The sequence below is a fragment of the Mixophyes fleayi genome, chromosome 2 (assembly GCF_038048845.1).
Source record: "Mixophyes fleayi isolate aMixFle1 chromosome 2, aMixFle1.hap1, whole genome shotgun sequence".
NCBI classification, from domain to species: domain Eukaryota; kingdom Metazoa; phylum Chordata; class Amphibia; order Anura; family Limnodynastidae; genus Mixophyes; species Mixophyes fleayi.
Window position 1 is genome coordinate 309,189,113 of NC_134403.1, and position 16,547 is coordinate 309,205,659.

General features: G+C 40.3%; 1 protein-coding gene across 6 annotated transcripts in view; it reads left to right on the forward strand.

Annotated features, from left to right (window-relative positions):
• CDKL5 (cyclin dependent kinase like 5) overlaps window positions 1–16,547 on the forward strand; it is a 324,391-nt gene that overhangs the window by 186,982 nt on the left and 120,862 nt on the right. For all 6 annotated transcript variants that reach the window (XM_075196518.1, XM_075196523.1, XM_075196521.1 and 3 more), the window contains one exon: window positions 6,096–6,141. In XM_075196518.1, coding sequence (XP_075052619.1) covers window positions 6,096–6,141 — 46 coding nt within the window. The remainder of the gene's footprint in view (window positions 1–6,095; window positions 6,142–16,547) is intronic.

A 16,547-nucleotide genomic window follows, 5' to 3' on the forward strand; every position in this document is an offset into this window, starting at 1 on the left:
GACGAATAAGCTAAATTCTACATCACATAAATAGGTTAAAACCAACTTTTATGTTACTCAGTTGTATCAAAAGAAGGCTGCAAAAACATTTTATAATATTTGTGAAATCACCATTATTAGGGTATAAACGTAACAAAAATACATAGAGTTCCTTCTAAACCTCTATAGAGTGTTATTTATACACCAATGATTTGAGCACAACACATGTGATCACAAGCTGTTTTATCTTGACATTGTAGGTTTATTTAAATGATTGGTTTTGTTCATTCCTCAGCTGACTCATTTTGTAGTCGCTAAAAAGTCCAAGCTTAATTAATGTTCAAGTTGGCTCTGTCAGAGTGAAGCGAGATTGCGTAAACCATTGCTAATGCAGACATGGACGAACAGCTGTTTCCTCTGCCAAGCTTGGCTCGCTAACACCTCTTAGTGCTAGAAAATCATTGCAGGCTGCTTTGTAACTGCCGGTTTTGTTTTATTTAGTGTTCTGGATCTTAAAATCATCTGCTTTGTAGTAAGAAAGAAATGTGATGTATAAATGTGAGAGATGGATTTTATATATTGTCAATCACTAAATAAGTAAGCTAGGCTTCAGGCGCTAAAATAATAAGCTTTTATATAGGTAAACAATCTCACCCAATATGGAAAATGATACGCAGAGATGTAAAAAAAAAAAAAAAGCTGTCAAATGAGGGGAATTGCCACCTCCAACAATGAAAAACAAAAGAATCATATGATCTCTCCCTCTCACATGCTGCATAGCCTCCCGAGATATGTTTTTGCGTATGCCCGATATTTGTTATCTGATGTTCTATGTAAATTAGCTCACCATCTGGGCTCCACACACTATTTTCCACCAAGGTGGTCATAATTATTGGAATATGGTGTTGTCACTTTCCACGAGGTGTAATCTATTATATATACAGTATCACACTATGTTGGCTTTTTTCCATCTTGTCCTTTTACTGAGCTGAGATCCAGAGGTACGAATATTGAGGAAGATCTTATTTCTTTACCTCACGGTACGCATGTTATTGCATATTTCCAAGTCTTATATACCTGATTTTACACAATGAGGCGCCCTGCCTGTCTTTTGTTGCAGTGACTACCCTCTTCTTTCCGGATTGACCATCTGGTTCCAGGCATCTGTGGGCTGCCGCTCTTACATGAGCTTAAGTGATCTGGACTTTTATAATTTGGACTGATTTATGTGTATTTCACACTAGTGTTTATTTCCTCATTTATTAGAGGTGGTACATAGCGCCAGAATATCTTTATTTCTGTATTTTAGCATATATATATATAATAAATAAGCAACGTTATTTTTTTTTAATCAACCCCATCATATAGCCATTCATCCACTGGACAGGTGAATCGTCCAGTGGATGACTGGTTAAGGGAATTTTGTTATTTAGGGGGATTTTGTATGTAGAAAATACAACATAAAAACTATTTTTAAACATGTCATTAAACATGAACCATCATCATTACTATGTCTACTTTTAAAAGACATTGTTGATTTAGGGATTGAAACAATAGTTAGTTGCAAACATAAAACAGGAGAGGTGCCGAAATTGCCAGTGATTAAACACACAAAACCAGCAAGTAGACACACTGGTCCAGTCACTAAACAATGTGACTTACTTTGATAAAACATAGGCAACAGATCAACTTACACAGATGGTATATTCATTTTAATGAATTAAAATTAATGTTTATTCGCTGGACGAATCACCCTAGTTATTATAAACATAAACTAATTCTGCCAGAGTTTGAAAGGAACACTTCCACAAGTCCACATGACTTTTTGAACACATTCCAAAATTGTTGTATCCCATATAATTAGAGATTTGTCCAAGCTTTATCAATGCTGCCAAATTTAAATCAATCCCCTTTTAAATCTCCTACACTTAATACATGAGTATTCTTTTGTACAGTTTTACCTGAATATAGGACTTTATAAATTTCACTCTAGATTATTGTGAAAGAATTTAACAAATAAAATTGTCAATAAGGCAGTTGTCCAACATGTTGATTATTTCTATATAACGTTGAATCCCACAAAATAAACATTTTTTACAATGTAATCGATCAATTTGCAACTATGAAAGCAGGAAAAATTATACTAGCAACTCTAATGGAAATGTGCTCGCTGTGATTCATGTTTGAAGTTACAGATCTGTCACTTATGTTCATTCTATAGAATATTGCAATTTCCCTATCCTGTGTATCCAACAACATTTGAACCAGCGAATTAAGTCTAACAAGACAAACCGCAAAAGCAAGTAGGTTTGAAAAATGGTAATTTTTATTTGGTGGGTGGGAGGGGGGGGGGAGGGCACTATTACAGAAATGACTCCTCCTGGCTCTGGGTATCTACCTTCTATCTCCCATGCTTTTACTCTACACCCTCCCTCTTATGCTCTCTGTCCAAATCTTAAGGTGGAAAATGTAAGCCTAAAGGGTCTAGAAAACATTATGTTCACTTTTAGACAAGTGCTGCCAGTCTTGCCTACCTGCCCCATGTAGCAAATAGAATGGAGAGGTTTCGGTTATATTGAGCTCTATGCGAGAAGCATAGATGTACTCACTCTCCACATTATGACAGCTTGCAGTGGCACCAGGTAATGGGGTCTAGGAAACTGCCCCATACTTGCCACATATAGTGTTGGGAGGCATTCGGGGGAGGGGGGAAGCTTGTAAGAAAAATGGCCATGTACCTTAGCTTGTTTTTTCTTTAAGTTATTCTTACAGTACATATGTATACAGCAGGATGAATTCATTAGGAAATTAGAAATGTACACATATATATGTTAGTATTTTTATCCAAAATATTTATTCAAAACTTTTAATTTTCTAAACTATACTACAAAAATTATAGCGAGAATCTGCATAAAATGTTTGTTCATTTTTACATTTTGAATACATATAATAAAGATCATCGATGCATGAAAAACTTGCACAACATCCTCATCACACATGGGATAAACAGGCTAAACACTGGAAAAACAAGGACTATACCCAGGCTAATTGCCCAACATCTGTAGGTCACATAAACATACATACACGGAAGGACTGCAAATACATATTATATTGGACTGACGTCCTTACACAGCCCATCAATATGGGATCTGCCATCTCATTCGAAGGACAGAGTAGAAATCTGAACTCTGGAAAATAAAGCTGTGAAACATGAATAAAATATCTTACATGGAAGTTAGCAGAGGCAGGATTCTGAAAGGAAAGGATTCCTTCTAGCTCAGAATGTCAATACTTATGTTGGTAAAAATAAGTATATTGTGGAACTGGCAGTTTGAGTGAATGCCATTAAGTTCACATTTCAGAATAATGAAACTGGCACCAATTTAAAATATACTTGTCACAGCCACACATATTTATTCACTAGGAACCAATGATCTCTATCTATATATATATATCTATATATCCTATATATACATGTACTATATTCACCTCACTATCCATGTCACATTGGTTCACACAATGAATACTTGACTGCTATACTTGAAATCTGCCAAGTGTACTTGTTAATAGTTATATATTTTCAAAGTGAATAATATGATTGTGGCCACTGAAATGTATGTTCGTGGCAGATAGTCACAGACTTTTTATAGCTCTTTATTTTTCCAGGATAACTGTGTCCATATTAATTAGTATTCAAAAGGACAATTGTGCCTAAAATAAAAGTTTCTTTTTATGAAAGAGATAATGATACCATTCACAAATTTGTAGAAGCCTGAAATACTTATTAGCGCTGGATTTCAAATATTTTTTTTCCTAATGGCTCTGCACTGCTGGACAGGATGATTTATTGTATTGCTCTTCAGCCATGTTCCTTGTAATTATTGAGAGGCTTTGATTGCAAAAGAAAAAAATATTTTGTGCAGCGCTTCTTAACCGTAGTTGAAACCTGTGTGTCTATGGTAAATGCATGCAAGTGAGTATGATCATGTATCAAACTATTAATATTAATATTTTACCACTATAGTATACACAAAACATTAGTTTTGTTTAGCAGACTTGGGCTTTCAGTTCCACATAGTAAAATAAAACCTAATAATTGTAAAATTGTAGTAATTGTAAACAAAAGAATAAAATATATGTATAATAAACTAAAAATGTTTTGTAAATGTTTTTAAAATATTATTCATTGAAACAGCTGTATTCACATAATAAAGCCTTTTTTTTTTTTTTAACTAATGTTCTTCTGTCATTGCCATCCTGAGGGGAAATATAAAAGTTTGCATCTTTTGATACGAGGAGATGAACTGATTGGGACAGGTCCTGGCTAAATAGGTGCTGGACACACTCATGCCCATTGTATCGTGCCTAAATGCAAGAACAAGTTTAAATTAGATTCAAGGGATGGGGAGGGAGCATTTACAAGGTAGTTCCCTGGCTAGTGGGTGACTGCAGAGCCTCATGTACAGTTTTTAAGGGATGCTCAGGAGGTGTTGGTAATTAGAGATTATCCTATTCTTTCAATGGGATATCTTTTGTAACATCTAGGCACTTTTTTTTTAAGTGGGTAAGGCATGCCTCCTAACATTTTACTCCCCACCATCAGGACGGGCTACGCGGCCATGTCACAAATGAGGGCACTGTAAAACACTAGGCTGACTCTTAGATCCCATCCTTCCCCTCCAAACACTGCAGTATGCACCAGTAGCAGATGTGCTGATCTGCTATGGATGGCAGTTGTGAACAGAAGATACCTCCCAATATTCCCAAATATGTCCCTGGGCAAGACAGTGGGGATGTATGGGTAAGCATATTTATATGTACACATGCATATATGCAATAAAAACATTCAAATATACAAAGATAATACATGTCTAATGATTGATTAATAACAAGACTCAAATGAGTACAAGCAGTACTTTAGGAGTATCATCAGAAAGTCTAAATTAATGAAGGGGTGGTCTTAAAGTGATAACAGAAGTGATGTTTTTACTGTTTCCGCAATACACATTTGCAGCTAGACTCACAAATACAGGTGCATACACGTTTTCCAAGGATGGTTTCCAAAAGCAATGTGTGAGAATGTATCTTTTTATGCACCAGACAGGCAAGTAAGGGCATTTGCCCATAACAAAAATGTGTTACATGTCTGCATTTTCACACTTTTGTAAATGACCATCTTAAGTGGAGATTCAGCTATATCAGTCACTGATATTTGTAGTAAAAGTGGAATGCTGCTGTTCTTAATTTTACTCATTTGACAGCTACGCAAAATCCCTTCTGGGCATCACTGCTGCTTTATTGTCATTAGCGTTGTCACAAACACAGCACCGCAGGTAATATTCTAATTGTACAGTTTTACTGAATCTGACTGTCAGTGCAATAGCAAAAAATGTGTAACTGCTAAGCACCCAACCTACCACTCCATCTAGAATAAGCTCTGAGCACTATGACTTGGGTTCACAGCTTGCGTCCTTGAATACAACATAGCCGTGTGTGTGTGTATGTGTGTGTGTGTGTATATAATATATACACACAATATATATGCATGTATATATTTGTCAGCGAAGACCAAATATACCTGGGTATGTGGATGATCACATACAAGCAATTTGAATGTGTACATTATTAGGAATATTGTACCTCCTACAGCAAAGTGAAATGAATTTTGTAAGTGACACCTGATTTCTGTCACCTGTATAGAAGCACTCCTATGGCTTTTATATGGCTTTAGGATTCTACTTTGACTTCTAATATCCTTATATATTTTACAGTAAGTAAGATTGTGATTCTTTTTAGAAGACATTCAAAGATTAATTTATACTCATACACTTTAAAGTAGAGAGACATTCAGGACCATAACTCTACCTCACTCCAAGGTAACATTGACCAGTGAAATGGATTCATGTCAAACAGTAGATAAATAATAATAATAACACATTTGTTTTTTTTCTGCATAAGCTGTGTAATAAAATGCATAGTAGTAAAATATGAGTAATTCAACAAAATTGGTAAATTTGGGTATCTACACAGTTATAAAATGTATTGTATGTGATTTGTTATTATATGTTATCTTAGCAGGATAAAATGTAATTGTGTCCTCCTTTTTGTTATTCTAGGAAACAAAGGAAATTGTGGCAATCAAGAAATTTAAAGATAGTGAAGGTATGTGTGCTGCTGTGTATCCTCTGTGATTCAGTTTTCATACTCTGTACTTTAGTATTAAATGCATTCATGCCAACTTTGTAACTTTTGGATCTCCCGGAAGAAAGGTCAAGTGACAAGTGTAGGGGGGCATTGCTGCAAATTTGCTTAATTTTAGTGTGATCCGGAAGAAAGGCCTGCTCTTCCATGGGTCCAGGAGAACTACCCAAAATTCATGAGTCTCCCGGGCCTTCCTGGAGACTAGGCAAGTATGTTTACATGTCTGATGCACTAAACATTCTGGCCTGTTTAATGAATTACCTTTGTAATCATCTGTAGCACACTTTATATGACAGCAATTTGTCAGCTATAAGACATCCTATTCAGTTCCTCCACTCTATTTTACCTAATTATTTTAGTACTTTCATTAAGATTGTCTTTAATAAATTAACATAGGCTGTAGAGTATATGGCAGTGTATTGGAACATGATATGCAGCATCTGTTTTTGATAAGTAATAATTATGAGCCGATAATAGCTGTAAGTATTTAAAGGGATATCCACTGTGGAATAGCTGTATTTAATGTTATATGAGTACATATCAGTGTTGCTATGGAATCCCTCAATGGCTGGGTCTCTTTCTGGCGAAATGGTTTCACCCCTACCCTCACATACCTGTGTCACCTGTAAAATAGAACTCTGTGCTGGCCACACACAGCTTCAGAAGGATGAGGCGATGGTCGCAGTGTTATAACTGCAGATGGTGGAAGTAGCCGCGGGTCGATACAAAAATGTGAAAAGTTGTCGTAATTTCTTGAGTATTTTATCTATTAAAAACAGGTTTCATCATTTTTAAGACTGTTCTCCAGCAGGTTCACATATCTCTGAATGAACACAGTGCAATGTATCAATTTAGGCTTGAACATGTCTGTTATTTGGGCAAATCTTAAATGCAAACGGGGACTTCGACCTGCAAACACAGCAGCGTTAACACAATATATTTTACGTGGCTAGCAAACCTCAAATGGCAAGCACAAGTTTCAAACTTCCTACTGTGAGTTTAAATCGGTGTTTATAGACAATTGTATTGTGAACATGTTCAGAGCCTTCAAACCAGTGACATTTGTCTGAACTAACAGTGTTATTGATTACTACTGGCACAGGGACTTTGCGTGTCTGTGGCCTAAATTCGGGTCTGGATCCCCCAAACTAAATGTGGAATTGATATTTAAAATGGAAATCCACTTAAGTATTCAGGTAGTGCTGTATAGGAGACCAGATTGGTGAGGGCAAACGTTTGTTCTACCTGCCTACATTGTTTTATTCCTTGTTGTCCCACCTTCACCTACTTCTTTTATTTTTATTTTTTTACTTTTTCTTTGTAACAGCAGATATGTGTAAAGCACGACAGTACATGTCATACATAATACTCAGGTACCAGGATTACAAAATGTAGAAACTTCAGATAAGAAAAATAAAAAGAAACATAGAAAAGCAACAAAAAACATATAAATGTATTTTTCACATCCTAGTACATTCCGAGGGGGCTTTAAAAATCTACAAAGTGAATACTGAGAGAGAGAATTTTCCCAGTTCTAAAAATGTATCTTGTACCATTGTACACATCCAGCGAATAGAGCAGACTGCCAGAATTTTTTATTTTTATTGTGGGTATAGGGGGAAGTAGGGAGGGAAGGGGAAGGGACAGTCCAAATTTGGTAAGTATCCTTATCTGAGAATTCGACACATTAGTATAGTAATAAAAAAGGAGGGGGAGAGGTGACCAGAGGGAACACAAAGAGAATAGAAGAAATAGTCGTAGAGCTTGATAAAAGAAAAGGAGGGGGAAGCATCTAAAGCTTATAAGAGACCTGGCATAGAACTGTTGTGAAAGCTGTACCAAGGATCCCACACTTTGTGGAATGTGGGAACTGTGTCATGGAGGAGACTAGTCACATATTCCATGGATGCCGTATGCCAAATTCTTTTCACAACACCTTCTTTAGAAGGCTGTGAGGCCTTCTTCCATTCACTAGCTACTTGTAACTTGGCTGCATTGTATATGTGTCGGACCAGCTTATCTGATGTCTTAGTAATGCCCTTGATAGGTTGGTATAGAAGCACTGAGAGTGGAATCTTAGGCACATTGATTGAGGTAACCTGCTGAACCAGTGATATTGCCTCGTCCCAAAATTTAGCCACCAGAGGGCAATCCCACCAAATATGAAGGAAAGAGCCCACCGCCCCACAATCACGCCAACAAAGATCTGAAGTTTGGGGAAAGATAGAAGGAAGTCTCTCAGGGACCATATACCATCTGGTATAGATCTTGTATGTATTTTCACGGATGGATGTATTAATAGATGACCTCGAAACTCTTTAACGAATGAGCGACCATCTCTCCTCGTCTAGGGTCACCCCAAGATCCTGTTCCCAAGCCTGCTCAAACGGCTCCTTAGGAGGAGATGAGGAGGTCACGAGAGAACTATACAGGATCAATATATAGCCTCGGCGGCCCGGACTATAAATACAATGCCTCTCAAAGGGTGTTGGCAATCGCAGGTTAGATGATTGAGTCTGGACTTCTATAAAGCTTTTGATTTGCACATAGTGAAAATATAGGTTGTTTGGAAGTGCATGTCTCTCACTCAGGTCTGTGAAGGAGTGTGGTGCATGCTCACCCATCAGATGAAAGAATCTATCTAAACCCGCTTTCCTCCAAGGGTAGGCAAACGCATTGATGCAACCCTGTGGGAAACGAGGGTGTCTCCACAACTGGGCGAGAGGCGAGGGGTATGGGACCAGTGTATACTTTTTGTTTAATTTGTCCCATACCTCCAGCGTAAAACGGATGGAGGGCGTAACAGTGGCTGTGGCTGGTCTGACACTCCCAGGGATCCAAGGTAAGAAGCGAACTCCTATATCTGGAGACAACAATTCTTCAATATCCACCCACTTCTTGAGTCCTAGCGGTGAGAGCCAAGAGATGAGATGGGTCAATTGTGTAGCTTGGTAATATTTGTCAAATAAAGGAAGGCCCAGACCACCATTATATTTAGATTTAGCTAGACAAAGTTTACTACGTCTGGGTCTCTTGTCTTGCCACACAAACTTACCACATATAGATTGAATAGAGGTTAAGAAAGAGTCAGGGACTTTAACCGGAAGGGTCTGGAATAAGTATAAGAGTCTGGGTAAGACATTCATTTTGATGGTACCTTCACCTACTTCTTACCTCCCACCCTCATCTGTTGCTGGTTATCCTCAGTTTATCGCTTTTTTTTTTCTCATCTATTTAAGCCCAGTGTTAAAAGCTTCCTAATTATTTTAATGTAATTAAATCTATAATTTATCATTTTAATATAAATATCTTGTGAAAAGCACCAAATGTGCTGCTAACACAGGTGTGCTAAACCACTTTGCTGTAGTTTTATTCAGAGGTGTTAGGATGGTACAGACAGCAACTCTTGTAGTTCCATCAAGCTATTTATGCTTTCTCCCCAGCACTTACTAACTGAACCCTTAGATAATTATACATGTGTGCTCCACCTGTAAACATGTGCTCTGCGTGTAGAGAAGTGTGGGGTTTTAACCCTGTCAGCATGATCCTGCAGACTGCCAGAGGCATTATTAGTCTCTCCCTTAAAGGTCTGTGGAAAACTGTTCTTTTCACTTGCACTACCAGTTGGGGCACACTGCTCACATTGGGGTATACAGGGCGCTGTGTGGAGTAAGGCACTAAAGATCTGTCTAGCCTGCCCCGCTCCCCTATTTGCCCCCTCCAGTCATCATATTCATTTTTTTAATAGTGCCTACAGAGTAGGGCACTTTTTAGTTTAGCTTTTATTATTTTAATATTTTTGATTAGTATAGTTTTCTTATGATAGCAGCATGTACGACACGTCTTGCAGTGAAGGAGAGGCCCGAAGGCGTTTTAGTGCTGCCCCCCTCACAGATGCTGGTCCCCGGGAAAAGGGTCACCCAGCACCACAAATAGTGCCAGGGGACCCACCTGCTGTCCAGGGAGCGTGGCAGGCTGCTCTGGGGACCGCGGCTGCAGCAGCTGCTCCCAGACAGAGGGGATGTCAGTGCTGCCAGCGGTCTGTGCCAGTCAGTTCCCTGCTCAGCTGTTCAGCTGAGGGTGCATTGAGAAGCATTGAGAACCCAGCGGTGGAGGTCAGGTGCTAGGGGCACGTTACTGGAGGGAGGTTGTGATGGAGAGCGCAGTCCTCACCTGGTTCTCTGGAGGAGCTGTTGCGGTGGTGGAACTGACTTTTGCCAGAGAATTGGCGAAGTCCATTGCAGAATCGAAGAGAGGCAATCCACGTTAGGGACCGGTAAATGCTGACACCTTTATTGCTTCTCAGGGTATGCAGTCCTTTGATGCCCGTCCCTTGGGACAAGCATCTCAGTTGCTACCCGATTTAGTGGGTTCCTCCCAAAATCCTCCTTGGATGCTGAATTTTGAAAAGGTGTTGCAATCCACTTTGGGACCTAGGCTGCACAAGCGCCTGGGTCAACCAGTGTCTCAGTATATGGAGAACTCCGATAATGAGCTGTACTTCCAGGAGGGAGGGTGTTCTGCTCAACGACTCAGGCTGTGAAGAGTACGCTGGGGTGGAAAGATGATTACTGTGGCAGACAAAATATTGAGGACCTGATCCTGGCATTAAGACAGGTGCTCAATATTGTTTATTCTGACCAAGAGGTGGCCCAGGCTAAGAGGTCCAAGAAAAAAGAACCATATTTTTCCCCCCATCTCCCCAATTGTTAGAGAATGGAGAGAGGCCAGGAATAGACCTGATGGTAAATTCCTCATTCCCAGGTGTTACCAGTTTTCTTTACCCCTTTTCTGAAGTAGAAATTGTATCTTGGGAGAATCGTCCTTGCGTAGATGCTCCCATTGCACACATAATTAATAATACCGTTCTCCCGGTGGCCAATGCTGCTTCATTAAAAAACACCACTGTTAAAAGGTGCAAAGGCCTCCTCAAATCCATCTATTTGGCATCAGGAACCTCACTGCGCCCTATTATGGCAACAGCCTTGGTATTTAAGGCAATTGAAATATGGGCTTCTGCTCTGAGTGAAGGTATCCAGGTGGAGCTTCTCAGAGATGACCTGTTTCCTTTGGCAGTCCATGTAAAAGAGGCAGCCGAATTGGGAGATGCGGTTATAGATGCTGGTCAGGGGTTGTCGTATAGGTCTTCATTGGCCATTGCGGCCAGACGTACACATTGGCTGAGATCTTGGGAGGCGGACGCAGAATTCAAGAGAGCTCTGGAAACTGTTTCTTTTGATGGTCTCTCACTGTTTGGTCAGCTGCTAGAGAAGTTTATTGCTCTGGCTATGGGAGGGAAGAGTTCCTTTCTTACAGTGGCTGCTTCCAAACCGAAAGGGAGGCGATTTTGGTCCTTTTCGGCAGATGGGGAGAACCAAGGGGATACCTCCACGAGGTCAGTTTTCCGCTCCTCGATGTGGAGGTAGCCATAGAGGCAAAAAGGTTTGGTCGGGATGCCATCTGTCACGAACAGCACTCATCTGCACTTGAGTGACGTGTGACAAAGGGGTTCATCAAAAACATCCATCTGGTCTGTCTAAAATGATTAAATCCTTCCCTATCTATGCCACACACTAGCTTTTCAGTACCAACTATGCCACCAGCAAGGTTTTTTATGAAGAGTTGACACTCTTATTTAGGAAGCCTTAGGTTCTCCCATAGAACTAATCTAGAACAATGACCACAATGTTCTCCCCGGTTTTCAGTTCTGTAGCGTTTTGATCAAACTGTTGCGTGAATTCGCGAGAGCACAGGGATTTGCACTTTTTAAGTATAATTTTAATATGAAAAATGCATCCACAATGCTTAAGATAATACAGTTAATAAAATGATATACAAATATAATGCAACAGTTTCTTATAAAATAAAAAAGCTAAAACACAGAATTGATGGCTCGCATATAATCAAATTTCTAGTGCTGGGACACTCTTCAATATTAGATTGACTCCCAGAAGTGAACAATGTCTTAGTTCGGGACAGTTTTAAAACTAGGCTGCAGGGTCCACAGCCGCCCTTTCTGTGATGTCAGAACTAAAAGTTCTGTGTGAATTCAAATTAGGGTTTTATGACCCCTGTGGACACAGCTTCTAAGTCAGGCTTTAAGTACACTTCCCAGCTTCTCACCAGTATGGCTTACAAACATGATTTTACCTCCACACAACAGGTCATAAGTCCCCCTTCATCTGCATGCCACACATGCCTCCGGTAAGTATTGGAGAAAATAGGATATGATATTTTCCTGTGACCCTGTTCAGCTTCAGTTTGTCATTAACCCTGTCTCAGAGTCAGCATGTCTGGGTTCTGAGACATATCACAGTCCTAAAAGAGACGCTTCAAAGTCTTCCCTTTTGCGACCTGCCATAAATGGACCATCTGAGGGAAACAGGGGAGTTTAACATAATCAAACACAATGATTTAAACAGCTCCTCTGAGCCATGTCACGCTATTACTAGGAATTAAGTCACAAACACATATTTGCACATTTATTTACCTAGATTTTAGCTTGCGCATGACACCGCCCCACGAACAAACCTGCAGAGAAGTCCTAGGCATGACTCCCTACTGCCTCCTCCGGGGTCTGTATTGGTGGGAGCTCAATTGTTGAATTTTCAGTATCAGTGGCCTTGCTCAACCACAGACACCTGGGTAAATGGGGTGATTTCACGGAGATAGATTTTGGATTTGGAAGGTCCGGGTCCCACGAGATTCATGTCATCATCTCTTCCCAGAGACAAGGACCAGAGAGTAGCTCTCCTAGGAGCCATCAGGGATCTGGGGGTAAATTTATGAACCTCCGGATTCTTCAACTCCGGCGAGTTCAGCGTCTTCAGCGCTTAAATTTAAAGCGGCGCTGCCTTGTAAAGGGAAACTTCCCTTTACAAGGCAGCGCCGCTTTAAATTTAAGCGCTGAAGACTCTGAACTCGCCGGAGTTGAAGAATCCGGAGGTTCATACATTTACCCCCTGGTGGCTTTAGGTGTGATTATCCCAGTTCCGGAAAAGGAAAAGGGCTTGGGATATTATTCACACCTTTTCCTGGTACAAAAATCAGATTTATCATATCGTCCGATCCTCAACCTGAGAGATTTGAATACACACTTGAAGGTACCAAGTTTTTGGATGGAGTCCATTTTTTTCGTCATAAACGCAATGGAAAAGGACGATTTTTTTGGCATCCCTAGACATCAAGGATGCATACCTACATGTCCCGTTTTCACCACAAACGCCTCAGGTTTGTAGTGGCTCAAGATCACTTTCAGTTCTGGCCTTTCAATTCGGTTTAGCCACGGCACAGAGAGTCTTTACCAAAATAATGGCGGTAATGGCGGCAGTCTTACACCTGAGAGGGATAAAGCTTATTCCATACTTAGACGACCTGCTGTTAAAGGCAGACTCAGATGTTTTCCTTCAAGAACACCTGCGTTTGACAGCAGAGATGTTACAGGACCATGACTGGATTCTAAACTTCAAAAAGTCCAGTTTGACTCCCTCGCAAAACATGTTATTTCTAGTTCTCAGGTTCAGCATCAGGGGGTATATTTACTAACCTGCGGGTTTGAAAAAGTGGAGATGTTGCCTTTAGCAACCAATCAGATTCTAGCTGTCATTTTGTAGAATGTACTAAATAATAACTAGAATTTTTCAGACCAGCAGTTTAGTAAATATATCCCCATGTGTCAGCGGGTGTTTTTACCTCAAGAAAAAATTATCACTTTGCAGACCCGGATGAGGAAAATGCTGGCTGTCAAGAAGGTATCAGTGCTTCAATGTATGAAGCCAATGGGCCGCATAGTGTCTTGTTTAGAGACGGTGCAGTGGAGTTCTTTTCATAACCAACCTCTTCAAATGGCGGTTCTATCTTATTGGAAAGATCAGACACTCGGTTGGAAGCCCAGATATTATGCTTGTCAGCTCCTGTTCGGCTATCCTTTGTATTGTGGTTGAACACCAACAATCTCGTCAAGGGGAGTCTGTTTTCGGTGCCCCATTGGACTGTAGTGATGACCGATGCCAGCTTATCTGTCTGGGGTGCGGTCCTCTTATATCTGAGGTTGCAGAGGACTTGGAACCCGGAGGAAACAGGTTTACCCATCAATGTACTCAAACGAAGGGCAGTGTTCAATGCCTTGGTCCAGGCTCAGTCTCAACTATGGAACAATTCAGTACCAATCCAGATGGACAATGCCACGGCTGTGGAGTATATAAATCACCAGGGAAGGACGAGAAGCTCCCGCGCTATGAAAGAAGTCTCATGCATCATGAATTGGGCGGATCGGTGGGTACAAGCAATTTCAGTGGTCTTCCTACCAGGAATGGACAATTGGGAAGCGGATTATTTGAGTCAGCATGCAATCCATCCAAGGGAATGATCACCCGGATGTGTTTACCCAAATAGTCAACAAGTGGGGTCAGCCAGACATAGACTTGTTGGCCTCCAGATGGAACAACAAAGTAGCGAAATACGGTTCGCGGACAAGGAGGCCACAGGCCTTCCTGTCGGATGCAATGGCAGATCCTTGGAATTTCGGATTGGTGTCCTCTTTCCCCCACTACCAATGTTGGCGCGAGTGTTGAAAAAGTTCAGACATGAAAGTTTCGGCGATTCTCTTGGCTCCGGATTGGCCAAGATAGTCTTGGTATGCGGATCTTCTCGCAATGTTAGTAGAGCCTCCTTGGAGACTGCCACACAGAGTGGATCTTCTAAGTCAAGGTCCACTCTTTCTTCAGTGCCTCGTTCAATTGGCTTTAGCTGCGTATTTGTTGAAACCCTAATCCTTAAAAAGAAGGGTTTATCGGACAAAGTCATTCAGACTGTGCTTCAAGAGCGGAAGTCATCGTTGTCCAGTAATTATCATTGTGTCTGGAAGTTGTACATTACTTGGTGCAAGAACCATAAGTTGCCAACAGGTTCTTTTCATGTGGAAAGGTTGTCGACTTTCCTGCAGGATGGCTTGGATAAAGGTTTACTCCTTGCTGAAACTTGTCGTTTAAGGGAAGCATTGTCCGTATATTTCCAGAAACGTCTGGCACTTTTACCGGATGTCCAAACCTTTTTGCAGGGGGTCTTTACATGTTCAACCCCCATTTGCCTCTCCAGTAGCAACTTGGGATCTTAATTTTAGTTCTCTTGGCCTTGCAGAGACCTCCATTTGAGCCATTAGAGTCGGTTTCTCTGAAACTCATGACTTGGAAGATAGCCTTTTTGTTGGCTATCTCGTCGGCTTGGAGGGTCTCTGAATTGGCGGCTCTTTATTATCGCTCGCCTTTCCCCATGTTTTATGACGATAGGGCGGTACTACGTACCGAACCATCATTTCAGCTTAAAGTAGTATCTGAGTTTCACATTAACCAGGATATTGTCATTCCTGCTTTCCCTGGTAATAGGTCTTCAGATCTGCAGAGTTCTAGACACTTTCTGGATGTGGTTAGGGCCTTGCGGGTTTATGTGGACCGTACCTTTTCTGTACGTAAGTCAGATTCTTTTCTGGTGCTTTATGATGTTCGTAAGTGTGGCTGGCTGGCTACGATTGCCAGATGGATCACGGAAGCTGGCAGTCAGGCTTACATTTCGAGTGATTTTCCAGTTCCAGATGGTCTCATGGCCCTTCTACCAGATCGGTTAGGGGCTTCGGTTGAACAGTTGTGCAGGGCTGCTACCTGGGCTTCTGTCCATGTTTTTACCAGATTCTATAGATTCCATGTGTTTAAATAAATTTCATTATATATATATATATATATATATATATATATATATATATATATATATATATATATATATATTTAGCTATCGTGTGTGTGCGTGTACATATACAATCAGTACTCGGTAGAAATGTTTAAATGTCAGAGTTTTATGTGGAACCCATATCTCCGTGACTAATTTCCTTCATCCCACAATGGTGTTATTACTTCTATAATTGCACAAAATTATATATGTGGAGGCACACAACAATGACCATTAATTGCTCTGTGTGTGAGTGAAATTGAGTGGGGGTACTGCTCAATAAAATCAATGGCTAAATTCCTAGCAAGGTTGACAGGGGCCTTGAAAATACAACGTCAAACTCTGCAAATGACATTTTATTGACTTGGAACAACATTCTAGTGTACTGCTTCTCTGCACTTGAAATGCAAAATTCCATTACATCTTTCACTGAACAAATACAAGGGTTAAATATGTTGCATCCTTAAGCATAGTTAATGCAGCATAGATCTCATATGGTCTGTTTAACACTAGTTTAAATTTGGATTTGAACATTTCATACTTGACTAAATTAGCTAATAACAAAAAAGAAACAATGCATCTATTTATATATACTGTAGATTGAATGCATATGATCATGGGCAACTTTAACACTATGCATGACTAGT